Raw genomic sequence first — 20840 nt, forward strand, 5'->3', positions numbered from 1 at the left:
AGTGAAGACAAGAAGAAGGTTGCAAGTTATCATGTTCATGGAAGGGCACAGGAGTGCAAATGGTGGAAAGAAAAGCATTTGTGGAGGTCCATTGGTCAAGGCATTGAAGCTTGAAGCTCTCATTGTGGTCCATTAAGTAAATGTGAGCATAAATCACCCTTTAAGGAGTGAAACGAGTATATAAAACATGCTTTTCATGCATCCTAGCGTAAGAGATGAAGGTGAAGTTTTCATGGAGGGGCTACAAAATAGCAGCTCACTGATTCTATCATAGCTCTTAATAGAAAACTCCAATTGAGGAGAAGAAATATTATTTGAAAAAATCCGAGCTACACCATTCTACTGAATTCTACAAGACACTATACATTGGTATTTTATCCCATGTTGATCCAAGAATGCATTAAACTCGTTAGACATATACTTCCCCCTCAGTCAAAGGGTGTCGAGTTTACATCATGATACATTTTCAGTCAAAGCAACAAAGTTCTTTACGCATGCAAAAGCTTTTGATTTATGTTCCAAGGAATACACTGATGCATGCCAAGTGATCCATCAATTAAAGTGACAAGGTAGAAATGTTTACCAAAGGATGTTACCCTCACAAGATCGCATACATCACTATGTACGAGATGCAAAATGTAATTTGAAAATAGCTCTCACTGTCCCTTCCTTAAGAAATGATGCATGTTGCATTTTCTCTAAAATGCACCCGTCAAATACATGTTTCATAGGGGCCTCAAGGTGTGGCAGCTCAGACACCTTATCTATCAAAAACAAACCGTGCTACATCCACAAACTTTTCATATGCATCAAGTCTATAAAGACCACAACATAATGAACCAAATGCAACAATCAAGTCACCATGACTAAGATCACGAACTGTTCACCTATCATCAAGGAATTCGACCATTAAATTTACCTTAGCAAAGGCAAACATACAGCAAGTTCTTTTTTATCCCTGGTGCATGCAAAACATTTGAAAGTGTGAGATAATCACCATTTGTAGCAATCAAAACGATCTTTCCAGCATCTTCAACAGGGTTTGAGGAGTTATTGGCATAAGTCACAATGTTTCCTTTGGAGCAGATTGCAGCACAATGAATGTATCATGTTGAGAAGTAATGTGCTCACTAGCACCACTATCAAAGTACCATATCTATGAGTTTGTTATTGTTGACATACACCAGCGTCAATGAGGTGAACATGGATATGCATGTTGTGGTTCAGAGCTGCCAGGCTAGAACATGCTTGCAAGACGCAGATATATGTGACTTTGCACATATTCTTGTCACATTTGTTGAAAATGCATGAGAACCTCCTCGCCAAGTGATTGTTAAACACATCTCTGCAATAATCACATTCCAAGAGACCAGATCTCACTCAGACATTTCATTAAACACTCGTTGTGCATGCATGATGCTGCCACATTTCACATACAGCAAAAACATCCAGTTTTGATGAGCTCGGAGTGTATGCCCTTCCCCTGCTCAAAAGCTGAAAGCTGAGTACATGCTTTGAGAATAGTAGCAAACGTGGCATTGTTAGGATTAACTCCCCTATTCATTCAAGTAAGGTTGATCATCCCTTACAAAGACTCGTAAGATTGTCGTACTCTCTTTTTAATTTATCCTTGTTCTTGTCAAAGGCTGCTTCAGCCATGTCTATAAGCATTATCATAGAACCATTCCGTGTAAGTCGCGACATCCTAACAAAATGCCACATTTGTGTATATGATTTAACATTGCTCCTAGCTCTGGAGCAGACACCTGATCTGGACTAAGGACCTCCCCATAGAATTTTACTACAAAAAAGAAGCTTGGATGTCCATATTTACTGATGTTGGACTGAAGGGAACCAGGGACACCATATAGCAACAACTCCGGAATTTTATGCCCTTGCAGGTCCTCCAAATGCTTATAAACAAAAACTTCTTTCACTAACTTTCTGAGATACACTTCCGTTCCTTCATGGAATTTCATTATAGCAATCTGGTCCTTAGAAATCCTAACTTTACGAGCATACAGCATGCGTGCATATATGTGACTCGGCCTTACAAACATTTGTGGCATATTTCTATACTCAAGTACTTGAATTTCCTTACTCAACGCCTTCGTGTATGGTTTCGGCAAATCATATTCCAATTCAGTGATCTTCATCAGCTTGACTCCATAAGCTTTTGCCGCAGCATCACGAATAATGGAAGACTTTAATATGCCTGCAAACATTGTATAACATTCAGAAGTTGAAAGAAAATATAGCACCATATTACATCAAGCATAGAATCTGACTAGAAACTCAAAAATCATGTATGTAAGCCTCCCTCCTCTTCCTCAAGTCTTCAACAAGAGATTGGCAAATTAAAATTTTGAATTGAAGAAGAGAACAAACAATGTGTGTGTGTGTGTGAGAGAGAGAGAGAGAGAGAGAGAGAGAGAGAGGGAGAGAGAGCTGTATTTATGTCTTCTAAAGGCCAAGATGACATATTACATCGCCAAGGGAATACAGACTAAGATGGTTAAGCCTAGCTAATAATTCATCTAGGTTGTTAAAGAGGCTCTTGCCATGATGATCTAAATACAAATACAAAGTGGAGCTGATCCAAGGCCGGTAAGGTGGGGGAGGGGAACACCACCATCATCCTAGAATGTCCTATATAGGGCATCATGGAAAGGTCTTCCTATGATAAGAGATAATGGCCATCATCCTCCTGTGATGGCTTGGGCGGGGTCAGGGTCCTCATGGCCTGGGACGACTAACCTTGCAAAGCTCAGTGGCTCTCTCTCTGGAGTGACTCCTCTCGACCAAGCTCCTGTAGCTACTTGATGTCCTACTGGGGGTGTATGGTCAGCTTTCGAGATGCTCGTGTGGAGAAGTCGATGAGTGGCCTTTGTGTTGGTCTTTGCTGCTAGCATGATCCATAATCGAGACTCCCTATGTCAACATAGCTCAAGAGAAAGAGCCCCAAACATCTCTTGTCTCAGAGGTCCATGATTCAAAAAGTGGCCCGAATCCCTTACAAAAGAGGCATGGAATCTCCCCCTGACCTCATAATAACTCGGTAATGCTCCTCCGTCACTACCTCCATTTTCACACATCTGACAGGTGCCATCCTCTAGAGCTATCCTCACTGGGCCATATCTAATTTTCAATCCTTAGCAAGTAGGAGGATGTGTGGATCTAGTCGAGGGCGCTCCATACATCTCGATCGTATGATAAATCGTCCTCTGGCCAGTAGAGGAGATGGTCTCTGTACAAGGCCATCTTCGTCCCCAAAGGCTATGTAGGTGAGCCACCTCTCCTCTGATCTAATGATATCCTTGCTAATGACCTTATTCAGCAATTGTACAGCTGAGACCAAAGGAAGGTGCCTCTATACTGAACTAGAAAGGAGCATCCATCTGTATCCCATGTAGCCCAAACCAAGTAGTCACTTAAGCATACCAACACTCTGCGTAACCATCTCATGCCAGTCATCTCAAGGGCTCTGACGCCAATAGAGGGTATCTATGCTGTGAGAGCTCCCATAGTATGTGCATGTATGTCACTATCTAGAATAGTGCCTGCGTGACTACACGTACTATCCCCATCTCAGCTCCTACAATCTCATGTGGCACAAGAGGCTTACCCCTAGTCATTGACAGAATGCCACATGCAAAAGGGCACAGCGAGCAAGATAAGAAGGTGAAAGAAAGAGCAATTATCTTACGTTTCCCCAGGTAAAAGACGGACTTTCAAAGGAAACAAAATCTTTCTAGAAGATGACCTCATTCCAAACAAGCTGGCACATGTGCATGAATGTCTGCCTCAAGTCAAAAGAGCAAGAGAAAAGGGGAAACAAGCATTCCATAGAGGGGGGCACGTGATTATCATAGAGAAGCAATGACTATGAGATTTATGAGACCACATCTAAGCTCGCAATATGGAATGCTAACGGTGCATAGACACTTGATGCACGACTCTTTGTAGTGCTCTATACAAAGACACGTCGGCTCCAAAAACATGTAAGATAACGTAGCACAAAGCGTGATAGAAACGCCATTTTCATCAGCTCGTTCTCTCTCTTTGTTCAAGTTAATTAATCTTGATTAGTGTTAATGATGGCTAGGTAAAGTGAGCACCTCCGTAGATCATTGCTTATGATTCTCTAGAGACTCTTTGCTCCAACAATTGGTATCAGGGCCTTGATCTTTTATACATTACCTTGAATAGCCTTATATCCATTATTGCATAGTTTTATTAGTTCAAGTAATTGGTTGAAAATTTACTGTTTCTGTCATATATATTTTGCAACCCAACGTTTCGTAAAGTGGTAGCAAAGGCAATGCAAAATTCTAGCAAGTGTAGCATCAACTTGCATTGCACGAGAAGGAAGCTGGTGCTAACAGAAAACTGCCGTAAGACTGTGATGGTATGACATGGGCATGTGATCATTGTGTCATCCTTGCAACAGCATGGGACCCAAGTTCAATGCTCGCTCAGTGCAATGTCTATATTTCAATAATCCTCCTTTTCTTTCACATTATGGGCACCCTTTGTCCATACGTTTCTTGTCCCTCTCTCGTAAATAAGGTCCTGTTCCCACACAGTCAGAAATCTAGCAAGCTACTCCCAAATAAGAAATTGTACCACAGAGAATGCTATCAGCTTGTTGTGTCAAATCCCTTGCATTGTAGCTAAAATAAGTGGTTGTTCCCACATGAACACGACCATAAATAAACTAATATCTTTATAAAAATTCCTAAGAGGAGGTTTGCAACAAAAATTTCAAGTTATATCTATGTTGTGAGCATAGGATATTGTCTTCTTGTGAAAGAGAAACAAAGTGTTGTCATCCAGAGATGTAAGGCTCACGCCTTACCCTGTCACCCTCACCTCAGTACTGGTGCTCATATGTGTATGGAGTCGGAAATGCAGTCGCATCATCATCTACAACAGATGTCAACCTCACGCATAAGCGTTTTCAGCATTCCCGGATTCCCTGGCAGTTCCCACAAGCAATAAGCTTGTCTTTGGCATTGTCAAGCAATGTAAACATCTACATAGTCAAGGAATTGCTCATATGTGTACGGAGTCGGAAATGCAGCCGCATCATCATCTACAACAGATTTCAACCTCACGCATAAGCATTTTCAGCATTCCCGCATTCCCTGGCAGTTCCCACAAGCAATAAGCTTTTCTTTGGCATTGTCAAGCAATGTAAACATCTACATAGTCAAGGAATTGCAGGTTAGGTAGCCTCCGCGTTACCTGTACACCCCTCTGAGTATTTTGCAGTGTTTTCTCTATTTTTCATTGCACGACTGGCACTAAGAGGAGCACATGGTCTAGCCATACTGAATGGAATGTCTCAATAGCGTGCTTTCACTTGAGCTAGCACACTTGATTACCTTCAAGCCCCCTTGTCCCTCATACACCCCATAGGGCTGTGGGGCAGGTGGCAGCTAATCATACTTATCTTTCTCCCTCGCTGGCGGCTGCTACTTCATGCAGCCATCTCTCCTGCGGCGCCTTAGATGCCCGAGATACCACTTCTCGAGAGAGACTAATGTGTTTTACGCTAATCAGATATTCCACACTATGGCAGACCTAGACCCACACACACCCATTGGAGGAGCTTACTATGCAGATAGCTGCCACTTTGCATACTTCAGCTGCAGCAGCTTTACACCACTCACGAGCCACTACGAGGCATCTTGAGGGGACTACTCCACACAGATGGAATGATGACGAATGTGGGAAGACGATAACTTGTCTACAGAGGGAGATTGCCTTGTGTAGTATCACATAGACATGCATGCATCTCCATTCATTGTTTAGTACGACGAAAGAAGAGAGCTTTCTTAGCCCAGTTAGAGCAAGAGCTATATCAGGTCTTTCTAGCCAAGAATCCCATGAGGCTTGGTCATTGTTCCCAAAGCATTGAGCCACCCACCCTCATCACATCCATAGCTACTTGGTATCAATATGCAGCCGCCTTGTATCAGCCGAGTCTTCCAGCCGCGTTGGAGCCCAGGCCATAGACTTCCCACCATCTTCAAGGTGAGCATGGCGTGTGATGCTATCAACAAGAAGAAAAAAGAGAAGGCCCCAGATCATGATGGATTGATAGCATAGCATTTTGCATATGCGAGAGACATGTTGGCTCCCCTTGTCAAAATGCACAGTGGAAAGCATGAAATAGGACAATGGCACATAGAGAAGAGAAAAGAATCTTATGCGTTCTAACACGTAACCATGCAAATGTTAATGGCACATAGAGAAGAGAAAAGAATCTTATGCGTTCTAACACGTAACCATGCAAATGTTAATGGGAATACCCTATGCATATCATGCTCACCCTATTACACCCATAGCTCTCTATGTGACGATGCATGCGACTATACAACCATGACACTCTATGCGAGTGCACAAGCATCTTGCAACCATGGACTAGACATAGCTTTGGACCCTACCATTCTTAAGACAAAAAGATCACTCCAGACAAGAGACATCTCAGTTGGGGTACTTTCTATTGGATGTTACCAAGGCCTGAAAGACAGTTGCTATATGAGGCTGATACTATGGACATAGTGTTTTATATTCAGGGAGGCTCTTGTGCTTTAGAGGATGCAGGTAGCGTTACTATATCTACCTTACTAGAGGACCCTGAAGGCACAGGAACGGAATGGAAAGGAAATGGAAAAGCTGGAAATGAAGAGACAAGTGCAAAGCAATGATAACCAAAGTACTCACATGAATAGATAGCTTGATGTTGACTGATCTAGATGACTCAAGACAAGTACAACATATAGTGTGACACTAGACTCTAGAAAGCCATAGTGTATATGGGATAGCTCCCAATATGACACGTGGCATGTCTAGGACTCACTAGACTCTAAAACACCCCCTAGACACCTAGTACACTCATTTTTTACTCACTTTGGCTTCATATTCCAACACCCCCCCATGAAGGCAAGGAGAGAATAGAGGAGAGAAGCCACACCCATGACAACATCCAACTATTAGCCTATGCAATCTTAGAGGCAAGTGTGCATGGCTCAGAGGCTAGTGAGCATGGTACAACAGACTCAGAGGCTCATCTAGCATGGCTCACAGGTCCAACATGCATGGATGCAAAAGACTAAGAGCATGGCTTAGAGGCTGGAGAGCATGCTACAACAGGCTCTACCAAGCATGGCTCAGAGGCTCAACAATGGAGAACTCATCAATGGAAGGACTCCTTCCAATACATCCTCCCATGGCTTCATGACGGTAAATCGGGTAAGAAGCCACACACAACTCAAGAAGTGAAATAACATCAATTTAGGAGGACTATCCAAGGCTGAGTACCTTTATAGACTCAATGAAATCCAAACTCAATACGTATCGTTTTAGGGGGACTACCCAGGGCAGAGGACCCCAAAATACATCAAACTTACGTAGGAAAATAAATAAACCTCCCAAGTTGGAAGACGTTCCCCGTGCAGCTGTCGCACACAAGTGTGCACATTCCTACATATTGATGAAGGTGTTGATGAAGTCCTTGGCAAGAATGCCCTCGAAGAATATGTCGGTGAAATCCATGGGAGCAGCTGCGTAGGGCAATCAGCCCATGACTCTCAAAACGTCGAGTGGAGAGGCACCAATATCAGAGTAGAAGGCCTTAATTTGGGTCAATCTTGCTTGATGTAGCAAAATCCCCAAATGAATGTGCAATTCAGAGAGGAATTTTCATAGATTTCAGGAAAACCCCAAAATTTTACATTTTAGACCTTCGATTTTGATCAAGGGAGAGGCAATATAGAAAACCCCCAATTTGGGCAGAGGCTAGTGCATCAAAATCCTTAAAAATCTGAGGCAAAATGAACTCAGATCTAAATTGGCCTGCAAAGGACATGACTTTCTTAAAGAAATCGGGCCTGGAAATACAGTACGTGACGTGCACAAGAAGACTCTATTAGATCATGTATCTGAATCTTGGATTGAAATGCCCAAAGACCAGTACGACGAACAATTCCCAGGGGCAACATCATGAAACACATGGATGAATCTTCTTGTTCCGGATTCCGTTGAAGTATCTTAGACGCCTGAAATGGGAACCCCTTCAAAAGTCGTCAAATCTCTCTGTGTGGTCTTCAAGTCCATCATTAGTTTCTGGAGCTAGCCCGCAGTTCTCTGGAGCAGGCTGACCTGCTGTTCTCTCCAGTGATCCCGGGACTGCACATCAATTGCTTAATAGCACTTGCTTTGCTGATCATCCACTGAAGCTCTCTGCGCAGTTATTGTTGTTTCACCGCGCCATTGGATTTGCTCCATAGAAGCAAGTACAAGTGTGTCCGTAATACTCACATTATTTACTGCTAGCTGAATATGGGCAATGTTGTCTCCAGGCCAAACGTGGCTGAACCATGTGGTAATGGGTGCTGGAAATTGTGCGCCTCAATTAGGGACTCCTCACTGGGGAAAGAGAGATGCCAAATGGTGAAGAATCAAGCAGGAATAGGCGGCGAGCTGCAGCAGGGAGGAGACTGAAATTTATGGCGCAGGTGTGGCAGCGATGTGGATGGGCAGGACGCCTCCTCCATGACGAGTGCTTCCCCTTTGCTTTTGCTCCCCTTTATACGCAGCTATGGAAGGTAGGTGTGCAACTCCACGTTGATGAAGATCATAACCTCAAGGAGAGGCTAAGGAAAAGAGGAAATCACGAGTAGCTACAAAAGGAGCTCACGAGGAGAAGGAGTGGAGGAGCTAGCCTCTCCATAGGTCTGAGGTGAGCTTCAAGGCCCCCTCATTCCTTGAGGAAAGCTAACTTTGATACCACACGAAGGCACGGAACGGAATGGAAAGGAAATGGAAAAACTGGAAATGAAGAGACAAGTGCAAAGCAACGATAACCAAAGTACTCACATGAATAGATAGCTTGATGTTGACTGATCTAGATCACTCAAGACAAGTACAACACTACATAGTGTGACACTAGACTCTAGAAAGCCATAGTGTATATGGGATAGCTCCCAATATGACACATGGCATGTCTAGGACTCACTAGACTCTAAAACACCCCCTAGACACCTAGTACTCATTTTTGACTCACTTTAGCTTCATATTCCAACAGACCCACCAGAGAGATGTACAGAGATATTTTAGCAGTGTGGCTAGCATCACAGGATAGTGTATTTTGAAGAGACAGATGCAGGTTGGCATTAGGAGTCTTCTCATCAACATGTTATTGCTGAGATTTGGGGAGAGATTATTCACACTCTTCACTGCGATTGGGACAACCACTTCTTCTAGGGCAAGAGAGTCACGTTGTGACAAGGTTCTACTCACATGGAGTGCTCATTAGCTATTCGTTCATATGCATGTTGGTATGCCTAGATGGGAGTATACCCCTCCACGATGCCTGCTCTCTCATCTCTCTCTACCACCTTGAGAGGCACAGTTTTTTGTACATGTCTGCGCCATTTACGCGCATATTTTGGAAATATGATTAGACCTGCTCTTCTTGAGAAAAAGAAAAAAGAAAAAAAGATCAGCCATAGACTTACCATCATTTTCAAGGGGGTCTATAAACAAGAATACTTGACTATGAGTAACCAAGCATCCTCCCATAATCAATGCATGAATCAAGTTTCAACAAGTCTTCACACCAAGGCGTACTTGAATTTTCAAGTCTAATTGAATCAAGGTTTTGACAGCCTTATGTGGGGTGGTCCCCGTAAGTGAGGCGGTGCTAAATCATACTCCCTTGAGGGAGAGCTCAGCCCAGGTGGGCTCTAGTGAGGAGGCACTACTTATATAGTGCTCCCATGCATCATCTCCCAACAATACACGACAATAAATGCGAAACATGTGGGCAAAGAAAGGGTGGCCAACCCACAACCAAGGGCCTAACAAGAGGCAAAAATAGGTGCAGCCCCGGAACAACTTGGATGCCCCTAATATGACCAAAAGGTACACAACCACGATGAATAACGCTAACATCCGCTCTCAGATCATGGGTGTGGAACAAGTTCCCAAGGAACTAGAACCTCTGAATCCTCATATCCAATCCATGCTGCTCCCCTTTGCTTTGCAGAGTATACATACTCTATCTATCTATCTATTAATCATATTTATTTATTTATTGCTTAGTCCAAAAATGCTGCTAAAAATAGCAATCAACAGGCGCAAAGAAAAGGGAGGGGCAGGGTAAAAACATAGACATAGAAATGAAGCCTCTGTGCACCACAACCAGCACCATCACTCCCCAAAAATGCTAGACTAGTGCAAAACACAACCAAACATACGCTGCCTAAGCCCTCCAATAGCCGCTCCCTCCATCCATAACACTAATGCAATAGTACCTCCTCTTTTACCCAAACAGCATCACCAAAAATGCAGCAGAACTCCTTCGTCCACACAAACACGCAAAGTCTTCTCCTAAAGGACACCAAGACCTCCAACTCTGATAGCATGTCATAATGTACAGCAGAAAGCATGCAATTAGGACAATGGAAGAGAGAGAAGAAAAAAGAATCTAAATAATGACGAAGAACGACACAATGACAGCCCCTGGTCCCCGTAAGTGAGGGACTAATAACTCGATATTTCCCTGAGGGAGGATTCAGCCTGAGAGGGCTCTAGTGAATGAGGGGAGGGGGAGGCACTATTTCTAGAGTGCTCCCATACACATGGACGACCTCCAGACAATACACGACAATAAATGAGGGAAAATGAAAGGATGGCCAACCCACAACCAAGAGGAAAAATGACTGCTGCTCAAGAACAAATTTGGCACGACCAAAAGGCTACACAACCATGAGATGAATAATGCTAACACCCTGTTGACTCGAGTTTCATAGGGCTTTATGTGAGGGCTACCCAAATTGTCACGATCAATAAACAAAATATAAACATCATTTGCCCAAAGTGCAAAGCTATCTAGAACGATCACACTCTTCATGTATCAGGTAAACTCATTGTCTTTACTAACCTTTTTTGTGCCCTCCTCGTCCAGTTGACTCTTGACGTGAGGAGCCCTCTCCCAGTAGCTTCTTTCCTGCATTATTTAGCATCATATAACATATATCTTACATAAAAACCATCAATTAAGAGTAGATAACATCTTAGATATCTTGTCGAGACTAGTACAAATAAAGAGAGAACGTAAAGCAAGCTACTTTACTCACCCTTTTTGCCCCCGCTGCTCCGCCACTTGATTGTTGATGTGAGGAGCTCTCCTCCAATAACTTGTTTGCTGCATCATTTAGCATCATATACCATACATCTTAGATAAAAACCATCAATTTGACCAACTATAAATACCCTGTCGCTCGAAAGAAGTACGAACCACTATATGTGGATAAAACTCCATACATGCAATTATTCAATTTCATGTACCCATGGAGCTGCAAGATTGCATCCCAATGGTCCGGTGATTGAGAACCAAGAGCCACAACGTTGTCAGCATTGATGAGTGACAATGTGCCCTCTGTTTTCATCTCTATGATGGCTAGTGCTCTTATCAGAGTTGGATACTCTATCTGTGGCACATCCATCAGGGCAAGAGTGAGATCGGGCTCTCCCATCACTATAGTAAAGTCACTCCAACCTCCTATGAGGACTCTCTGAGTGCCCCAATTCCCCTGCCTCACCCTATGTAGTGGGGTGCAGCATCTTTGAACAACCTATCCAAGGAATACATGAAAGTAAGCCTGGGCAGACTGCTCACATCCCGTACTAAGCTCACAAGTGCCAGTTGTGGGATTGGGATTGGGATAATCTGTAACCACATTATCTGCAGGCTCGTTACGACCGCATTGCAAAATCCCGTCAACAAAAGTAGAGAGCGAGGCTCTGAGGCCCCTACAGGGCGCGTGTGTGTAGTAGGAAAGTCTCTAATCTGGAAAAAATCAGGAGGATGAAAGTCAAGAAACTGATCTAAGGTTGCCATGGAAGGAGCTATTGTCTGGCCGCATTGCAAAATCCCGTCCACAAAAGTAGAGAGTGAGGCTCTGAGGCTCCTACAGGAGGAAAGTCTCTAATCTGGATAAAATCAGGAGGATGAAAGTCAAGAAACTGATGTAAAATTGCCATGGAGGGAGCTAGAAACAATAGCCTGTTGCCGGGAGCCCTCTTAATGGCAAGGAGATAATCTTCGTCAAGCCACCGCAGATTGCCCAAGCTTCGACAATCCGCGGTGCTGGTTCTCTTTCTCAGAACTTCTAGCTCTGACACGGACTCATGGCACGATGTAGCCTTGTTCTACGTCCCAATGTCCAAATTGCTACCCTAGACCACTCTTGATGCACTGTTTTACCACACTTGGGATACGCATTTCATTCATTTGCCCCTAGGCACATTTTCTCATTGACCACCTTGGCATTAATTCCTTTCGACCATTTCCATAAAGCACAGAACTAATATAATATCTCAGCTTTGAGCATAACAATCCAGCCCATATGTCCGGTTACAATGGCTCGTATAGTGATTTCATTTTAGTCTCTCCCAAAGAAAACAAGAAAGACAGTCCTTCTTCATCCACATGAATATAGAACATATCAATAATCAAGAAAGATAGGAAAAAAGGAGTCAATGTAATGATGAAATCCAAATACAAATACGTCTCAAATCATCCTGTCAAGGCACTAAACATGTAACACCATAGTTGTTTCCAAATAGCCCTGTTGCTACAGCCCATTTCTATCTATCCAACTCCAACTAGGACAGAAACGTACTGTCAAGTTTGTTCCCCAGCTCATCTAAAACTTCTGCAAAACATTAAAAGACCTTAAAAACCATGTCAAAAATATTGCTAACAAATTTTGATACACTTAAGTCTATCCAATAGAATGCTTTATCTTGGTGAGAAAATCCACAATCACCCCAATGGCACTGCGTTCTATTTGGCTCGGCTAGCCTCATGACAAAATGCGTGAAAATTTGTTCCATTTCCATTGAAGGATTTTTCTTATTTATAGTGGATTACCTGATGGGCTCTCCAGCCTTTGTGTCACATGTACATAATCTCACTGTCTCCCCCCACCCCACCCCAACTTGGCGCCGACTACTCTTCTCTGGCATTAAACATATCAACCACTGTGCCAGCCATAGGAGGAGACCCACCGGCCCCACATTCGCACCAAAACATTGGCAGTATTTGTTGCACTCCACACTCTATAGAGAGTGAAGATCCTCTATAATATGCCATAATGCCACTTGTGTTCAGATACACTTTGACCACGCCCTTGATATGGTCTACATGAGCTACTTGTCCCATGAGCTATTGACCTCTCTGGAGGATGATGTAGACCATGCCCATGTCTCAAACACTCTATACCAATGGTCAAGATGCCGCCGCGAGATCCTTTCCCACAACCCAATCTATAGCATGTCCCCTAGCTAGGAAGATGCCCCAGAACCCATGATTTAATGATAAGTGCCGAGAGATGAGATCTCACCTCACATGTGAGCGAGATTTGGGGCACCCTACAATGATTAAGGTGCAGGATATATCACGACACTGACACGCTGTAAGAGATGAGCTTACCTCTAACACAGGTTGGATGAGGTGATCATTTTTTGAGCAGGGAATCCCACTATTGCATGGGGGCTTCTCTCCGAGGGTAAGCCACCCATCCCCATCATGGATCTGGGCGTTTGGCGCACATATGCAACCTCACTCTACGACGTCCTTATCATCCAAGCACTGTCTGATACGTCTTCTCTGCCTAAGCCCACCACTTTTATCCTTTTAACCACATAGAATGTGCAAGCTGCGCGAAGCCAGCTCCTTAATCGGAAAGCCCAGGACCATGAGGAGCTGTGGACTGAGTACTTTGAACATGGGCAAGGGGTTTTGGCTCCCAGCTTAGCGTTAATGTTCAACCATGCAGTATGTCAGGGCTTCCCCCTACTTGGAGTACCACTACTAGTGTATGGGCATTAAATATGGCATACGACACAGGTACGACTGACAGGCCACCTGTGCACGTACATTTACACGAGTTTGTGTGTACGGTTTGTATGTGGCGTGCAAGTATAGTTGATAGGCTTGTGTACGACTGAGGTGTATGAAATGTTTCCATCAGACGACGGGCCACTCCCAAGGCTTCATCAGTGTTTTGTTAAATGATCATGAGCTGCTATGGGTGTGGTTGGTCATACAAGGACTTTCCCTTTAACTACGAATTGATAGAGAAGGGCTAGCTGATCCCATTAGAGTCTTGTCACATGGGGTCTTTTCAGCAGGTGGTTATCCCTTTCTGCTAAGCTCTTTTCATGTTGGCTGAGTAGATATGTCTTTTCTTGTTGCAGTGAGCAAGTGGGTGTACAAGTGGGCACTTGAGGTATTTGTAGGCGATTGTGTGACCAAGTCTTGGCTGCTATAAATAATCCTAGGCAGAGTGTAAGCCTTTTTGGAGGACAATTTCAGTAGATATTATGCTATGGTTTTCCCAAGAGATAGTGTATATACAGGAGTCGTTCTAGGCAGAGGGCACACGATTGGTACAGCCTCGTGGGCTGAATAGACAGGGGTTGGGTATCCATGCTTGGACCCCAGAAAGAGACTGTACAAAGTGTGACTGCCATAGTATTTTTCGTGTAGAGGTGCAAGTATGTCCCCCTATACATTGAAAAATGGGGAATTCCCATTAATTAGTTGTTGGGAGGGTGAAAAGGATCACGGAAAGGGCATGATTAAACTAAGGGATAAAGGGGGGAGGGAGGAATTTCAATTAAGAGGGACCACTTAAGAAGGGGGCATTAAAGAAGAAGGCACGTGCTAAAGGGAGAGGGGGAATAGGGACCATTTGAAGGGGGCTTTAAAGAAGAAGGCACGTACTAAAGGGGGAGGGGGAAGAGGTACCATTTATAATATTTTAGTTAGCACTAGGTATGTTCTTCCACTCTATAGCTTAGTGGTAGGGCTCACATGTGGGAAAGACAACATTGTGGGTTCTAATCCTACCCTCTTAAATAATGTGCACTCTTCTTAGACATAGCTTAAAATAAATAAATTAACCCAAATAAATCAATCAATCCATGGACAAACATAAGTTAATTAACCTCTATGGTCCAAAACAAATAGGAATATAATAAGTTCTCCTATGGGAAATAGACTAATGTTTCAGGATGTGTGCTGCCCATAGGGTGAGAGACTATAGGATGTGGCAGTCCTGGACAGTGGAGAAAGCTCTTGTATGCTTTCCTTTTTTGCTTTGAGTAGATAGGTGGCTAATTGGGCACTAGTGACAGCTATGGGGAATTGTGTGGCCAAGCATGGTTACTAGTAATTGTGCCGGGCTGTGTGCAAGCTTTTTGGAATAGGAATGGAGGCCTATATGCCAGGGTTGGTGAGAACAATGAACAACAGCATGTGGATGCCTAATGGGGAGTGCCCCAAATGCAAGAAAGAATGTATCCTTTTGGTATCCTGGAATTCAGGGCCTCTCACTTAATTAAAGAAATACCAAAAGGGGAACCTAGGTTTTGGGCCAATTTGCATCTTTGTCTTGGTGCAGAGGCGCTCTAGCTCCCATTTTGTTAGGTGTATATTTGCTGAATTGTTGATGTAACAGTGTTGGCTGGTTGTTTGTTAGTTTCTACTACCCTTTAAGCTATTGAAAGCCGGTTTCATGGTTCCGCTGTCAGGACATCACTATCTTCTTTAAGGAGGTGAGCATTGGTTTTCTCTGGTGTAAGTATTGCTTGCTGTAATTGAGTTGGAGCAAGGAGAATTCAGCAAGTATGTCACACAGTAACGAGGATTGGATATGGGACAATAGTTCTCTCAAGATTTTTGTTTGAGGGAACTTCTATTGATGGTGATCAGAATGCTAATAGGCAACCATACGGGCATATGCCATTGAATGGACAGCCAATAGCTATGCCAAATGGACAGGGTGCTCCATTGCAGCAGTTTATTCATGGTCCTGGTGTTGATTTGTATGGCCAAGGCAATGGCTTCTAGCATGCAAATTAGGGACAGCAAGTCATTCCACATCCCATAGTGCATCTAGGATATTTTGGTGGTGGTTCTGTGCTTCAAGCGATGGCTAGCCAGGTTGGGAATGGTCTAGGAATGCTTGAAAATCACCTTGATGGTTTTCAGCTTGGAAAGCAATGTATGCAAGGGATTCTGCATGGGGGTATGCACCCGGAATGCAAAGTGTTATGAATGGAAACAATGGCATGCAGCCAGGAATGCAAAATGGAATGCATGATACTATGGAAGCTCCTACAGGCACGATTGGTATGCAAAGTATTAGGGCTGGCTTGCTATGGGTAATGACAATGTTAGTCAGGATTTTATTGTCTAGTGTGATGTATGTGGGAACAACATTGCTGCAGTTCTCATACAGAATGGATGGGTTGTTGCCTACGAGAGTAGAATGTTGCAGGATGCTGAAAGAAATTTGCAAGTATATGAGAAAGAGTTGTTGGCCGTGGCTCATGCTCTTTTTGCATGGGAGTATTACTTGCTAGGGGCTGATTACACTGTGCGGAGAGATCACCAGACCTTGAGATATTTTCCTCGCTCATCTGAGAAGCATATGCGTTGAGTCTTGAGTTGCATGCAATGAAGGACTCGTATGCAGAGGATGGGAATTTTGCAAGGTTCTATGATCAATTGTCTGATGGACAGCAGCATTTGCACCATACTTTCAAGGATGGATTCCTTCAGATGCATGGTCGTTTCTGGTGTTACAAGCAGTTTAGGCCTAGCATGCAAGGCATCGATGTACTAATGCTTTAGTGAAAGCAGTTGAGACTTTCTCTGACCAGCTTTGTGACAAGAGATGGATGCTTTTGTGGGGATTTGCATCGTATGTTAGCAGACCATTGATGTAGCTTATTGATCGAAGTTACCAAATCTTTGGAGGATTCAAAATATTTTTCATGTTAGTCTTCTCAGACCTTTTTAGGGAGATGTGCCAGAGTATATGCCTTTTGTGTGTAGCCAGACATTGAGGAACTTTATGAGATCTTACTTCCAGAGCAGGTATTAGCACATAAGGGAATGAAAGTTCGAGGTAAAGTTTCCAGTCACTATCTAGTGAAGTTCAAAATCATTTACCATTGTATGTGAAGTGGCTAGAAGAGGGTGACCTAGCAAATACACCTCAGTTGTTGCAACTTTACCTAGAAACTTTTTAGTTTGAGCCAACTTTGGTTGTGGCTCCTTCAAGCTCAGCAAAGCATAGGTCTGGAGCATTGCCTGATGCTCAAGAGAGGGGTAGTAAATCTGTCTCTTTGTTACAAAAAGGCTCAGATATCTAGAGGTCGCTTGGTGACATTGTATGTTCACCTGAAGTACTACTTGCTGACAATATATCTGCCTTGGGACTTCTATGATTAGTATACTTGTCACTATGAGATGAGTTTTGCAATTTATATGGATTGCTACCCTAGGTTCTAAACAATCATATATGTTGTCTCAAATGGTAATGCATGCTTTCATGATAGTGCATTCACTTGTATTTCAGTTATTGCATATCCTTGTAACATCCAAATGCAATCAAGGTCTCTTGCCATGTTTCAAGAGAGGGGTATGTCACAAGAGCGTGAATTTTGTACTTACATTTGAGCAGGACCTTGGGAAACTAAAGGTCAGGGCCTTGGGTTGTGGGTGTGCAAGATTTCCCCCTAGGTGTTAGTGCCTTGGGGATGAATTAGTGAATGAATCCAAAGAGGGAGCAAAGTACCATTAGGACCCAAGTTGGCCATTGGTTTGGACCCACTAGAAGGGGCGAGGGGCAAATGAACTTTAAGTTGGTCATTGGAGTTGACCACATAGCGCCTAGGGGCAAATTAAAAGACCTGGGGGCAATTTTAAAACATGGGCTACCACGTGGCATGCCCACAAACCAAATCGGCAAAAGGACCTAGGTTGGTCGACAGGCGATAGAGGGGGCAGCGTGAGCTAGTGGGTAGAGGAGGGATTTCCATACATGAGTAGAGAGCTAGTTGCTGCCATCATGCGAGGGTGTAGTGAATAAGTTAGCTGGCTATGTGGTCGGGCTGACATCATTGCAGTGTACGGCTGTGTGTACGGCTGAGGTAGTGCAAGCTGTGTGTACGGCTGAGGTAGTGCAAGCTGTGTGGTCAGGCTGAGTTCATGGCAGTGTAAAGAGGTGTGTGTACGGCTAAGTTAGTGTAGGCTGTGTACAGAGAGGCCACAAACTATGTATGGACAGTTGGCTACTTAGAGCTCACGGTTGATGCAGGGTACGACTGTTGGAATCATGCCTTGGATGGCTCGTACGGGCTATGTTTGTCTATAGTGTATGGATATTAAATGTGAATGGTATGGCACAAGTACAACTAACAAGCCACTTATGCATGAACGTTTACACGGGTTTGTGTGTGGCATGCAAGTACAACTGATAGGCTTGTGTACAGCTGAGGTGTACGGAATGTTTCCATCAGACGCTCAGGGACACTCCCAAGGCTTCGTCATTGTTTTTGTCAGATGATCATGAACTGCTCTAGGTGAGCTGGCTGGTCATATAGGGACTTTCCTTCTAACTGCAAATTGATAGAGAAGGGCTAGCCAATCCCATTGGAGCTCTTGTCACATGAGGTCTTCTCAACAGATGGTTATCCCTTTGTTCTAAGCTCTTTTGATGGTGGCTGAGTAGATATGCCTTTTCTCACTGCAGTGAGCAAGTGGGTGTACAAATGGGCAGTTGAGGTATTTGCAGGGGATTGTGTGACCAAGTCTTGGCTACTAAAAACAATCCTAGGCTGAGTGTAAGCCTTTTGGAGCAGAAATGGATGCTCTTTTGCTATGCTTGATGGAGGACAATTTCAGTAGTGATTATGATATGGTTTCCCCAAGAGATAGTGTATATACAGGCAGTAGTAGGCAGAGGGCACACAATTGGTACGGCCTCGTGGGCTGAATAGATAGGGGTCGTGTATCCATGCTTGAGATTGGAAAGTAACCTTGAACCCTAGAGAGAGACGGTACAAGTGTGACTGCCATAGTGTTTACTATGTAGAGGTGTAAGTTCTCCTATGGGAAATAGACTAATGTTTCAGGATGTGTGTTGCCCATAGGGTGAGAGACTATAGGTTGTGGCAAACCTGGACAGTGGAGAAAGCTCTTGTATACTTTCCTTTTTTTGCTTTGAGTAGATAGGTGGCTAATTGGGCAATAGTGACACCTATGTGGAATTGTGTGGCCAAGCATGGTTATTAGTAACTGTTCCGGGCTGTGTGCAAGCTTTCTAGAATAGGAATGGAGGCCTATAGTAGCCAGGGTTGGTGAGAGTGAACAATAGAGCTTATGCAGGGTATGTGGATGCCTAATGGGATGTGGAATGCCCCAAATGCAAGAAATAATGTATCCTTTTTGTAGCCTAGAATTCTAGGCCTCTCACTTATTTAAAGAAATACCAAAAGGGGTGCCAAGGTTTGGGGCCAATCTGTGTCTTTCCCTTGGTGTAGGGGCACTCTAGCTCCCATTTTGTTAGGTGTATATTTGCAGGATTGTTGATGTAACAGTGTTGGCTGGTTATTTGTTAGTTTCTACTGCCCTTTAATTTATTGAAGGCCGGTACTCTACTTGTAAGATCTGATGTGAAAGAGAAATGAAATGAAATGTTATATTAACGTCTTCAAAAGGCCATAATGACCTATGAGACCAAAAGTTACATCATGGTGGATCTGATACAATGTCTGGATAAAAAAAAAAAAAAAAAAAAAACCCAGAGAATGAAAAATAAAGATGATACTACTGGCACCTAGAAAATGAAACTGGAACTGGAAGGTACACTATGGAGGTACCTCCATCTCATAATATGTGCCGCATCGGACACTGGCGGATCTCCTCAATATCCTCTGTGGTCAGCACCCTGACTGGGTGTCTCGCATGCCTCGCAAGAATAATCCGAATCTGCCGCTGCAACCTCCGTCTATGCTGGGATGCCCTCCTCCGTGGTCGTGGGCGAGAGAGAGAGAGAGAGAGAGAGAGAGAGAGAGAGAGAGAGAGAGGGATGGAGGGAGGGAGGAAGAGGGAGAGAGAGAGGGAGAGAGGGACACGGGATCAGCTCAGCCGTCGTAAAATTACATTGGCCTCTTGCTTCTTCTGCACGACATGCACTGAAACAGTTATGCATCTTGTTCATGAGTTGTCCAGTGGCCCGTCAGATTTGGTCTTTTGTCTCTCGCGTCTGGGAGGCAGTAGAGAGGTCTACTGTTTCGGCTCATCAGTGGATATTTGGGATTTGTCCTCAAGTCATTACTTCGGACAGTCACCTTGTGATATTCCAATTCCTTAGATGGATAGGACTTTGGCATATTTGGACTACACGGAATGGGTTCATCTTTGATTCCTTGTCTGGAATACATGGGCACATTCTACGTATCCGCGGTTTGCTGCTTTGGCAGTTTTCTTTTCTTCTCTCAGCTCAGCTATTAGATGCAGATGTTATTTCGTTATGGTCTATGGCGGCTCGGCTGGCTCATCTTTGATGCTTTTATCTGGGATGCTTATTTGGCTAGGAGGCTTTCTTATTAGTGTACAGGTTTGCATGGTCATGATCCCTTAGAGGATCTTTTGTGGGGGTTTTTTTGGGGCCATAGGTTCTGTGTGAGCCATGTGGCTGATGTACATTTTTACATATAATATAAAACACCATTTCACGAAAAAAAAAAGAGAGGGAGAGAGGGAGGGAGAGGGAGAGAGAGAGAGAGAGAGAGAGAGGGAGGGAGAGGGAGAGAGAGGGAGAGAGAGAGAGAGGAGGGAGGGAGGATATGATATGATATGACATGATATGATTGTATTAAAGTCACAGGGGAGAGAGAGAGAGAGTTTATTAAAGTCTACGAAAGACTGATGGGTCTATGAGATTGATAAAAACCTGATACAA

General features: G+C 43.7%; 1 protein-coding gene across 1 annotated transcript; it reads right to left on the reverse strand.

Moving 5' to 3' along the window:
- Window positions 1-1673: 1673 nt before the first annotated feature.
- On the reverse strand, window positions 1674-11071 carry LOC147611262 (uncharacterized). The gene is made up of 2 exons (XM_086784851.1): window positions 10955-11071; window positions 1674-2215 (listed from the first exon to the last, which is right to left on the reverse strand). The coding sequence occupies exons 1-2, from the start codon at window positions 11037-11039 to the stop codon at window positions 1674-1676; spliced, it is 627 nt and encodes a 208-aa protein (XP_086640977.1). The 5' UTR covers window positions 11040-11071.
- Between the last annotated feature and the right edge of the window lie 9769 nt (window positions 11072-20840).

This window comes from Cibotium barometz, chromosome 47 (assembly GCF_041138505.1).
Source record: "Cibotium barometz isolate CiBa-2024 chromosome 47, ASM4113850v1, whole genome shotgun sequence".
Taxonomy (NCBI): Eukaryota; Viridiplantae; Streptophyta; class Polypodiopsida; order Cyatheales; family Cibotiaceae; genus Cibotium; species Cibotium barometz.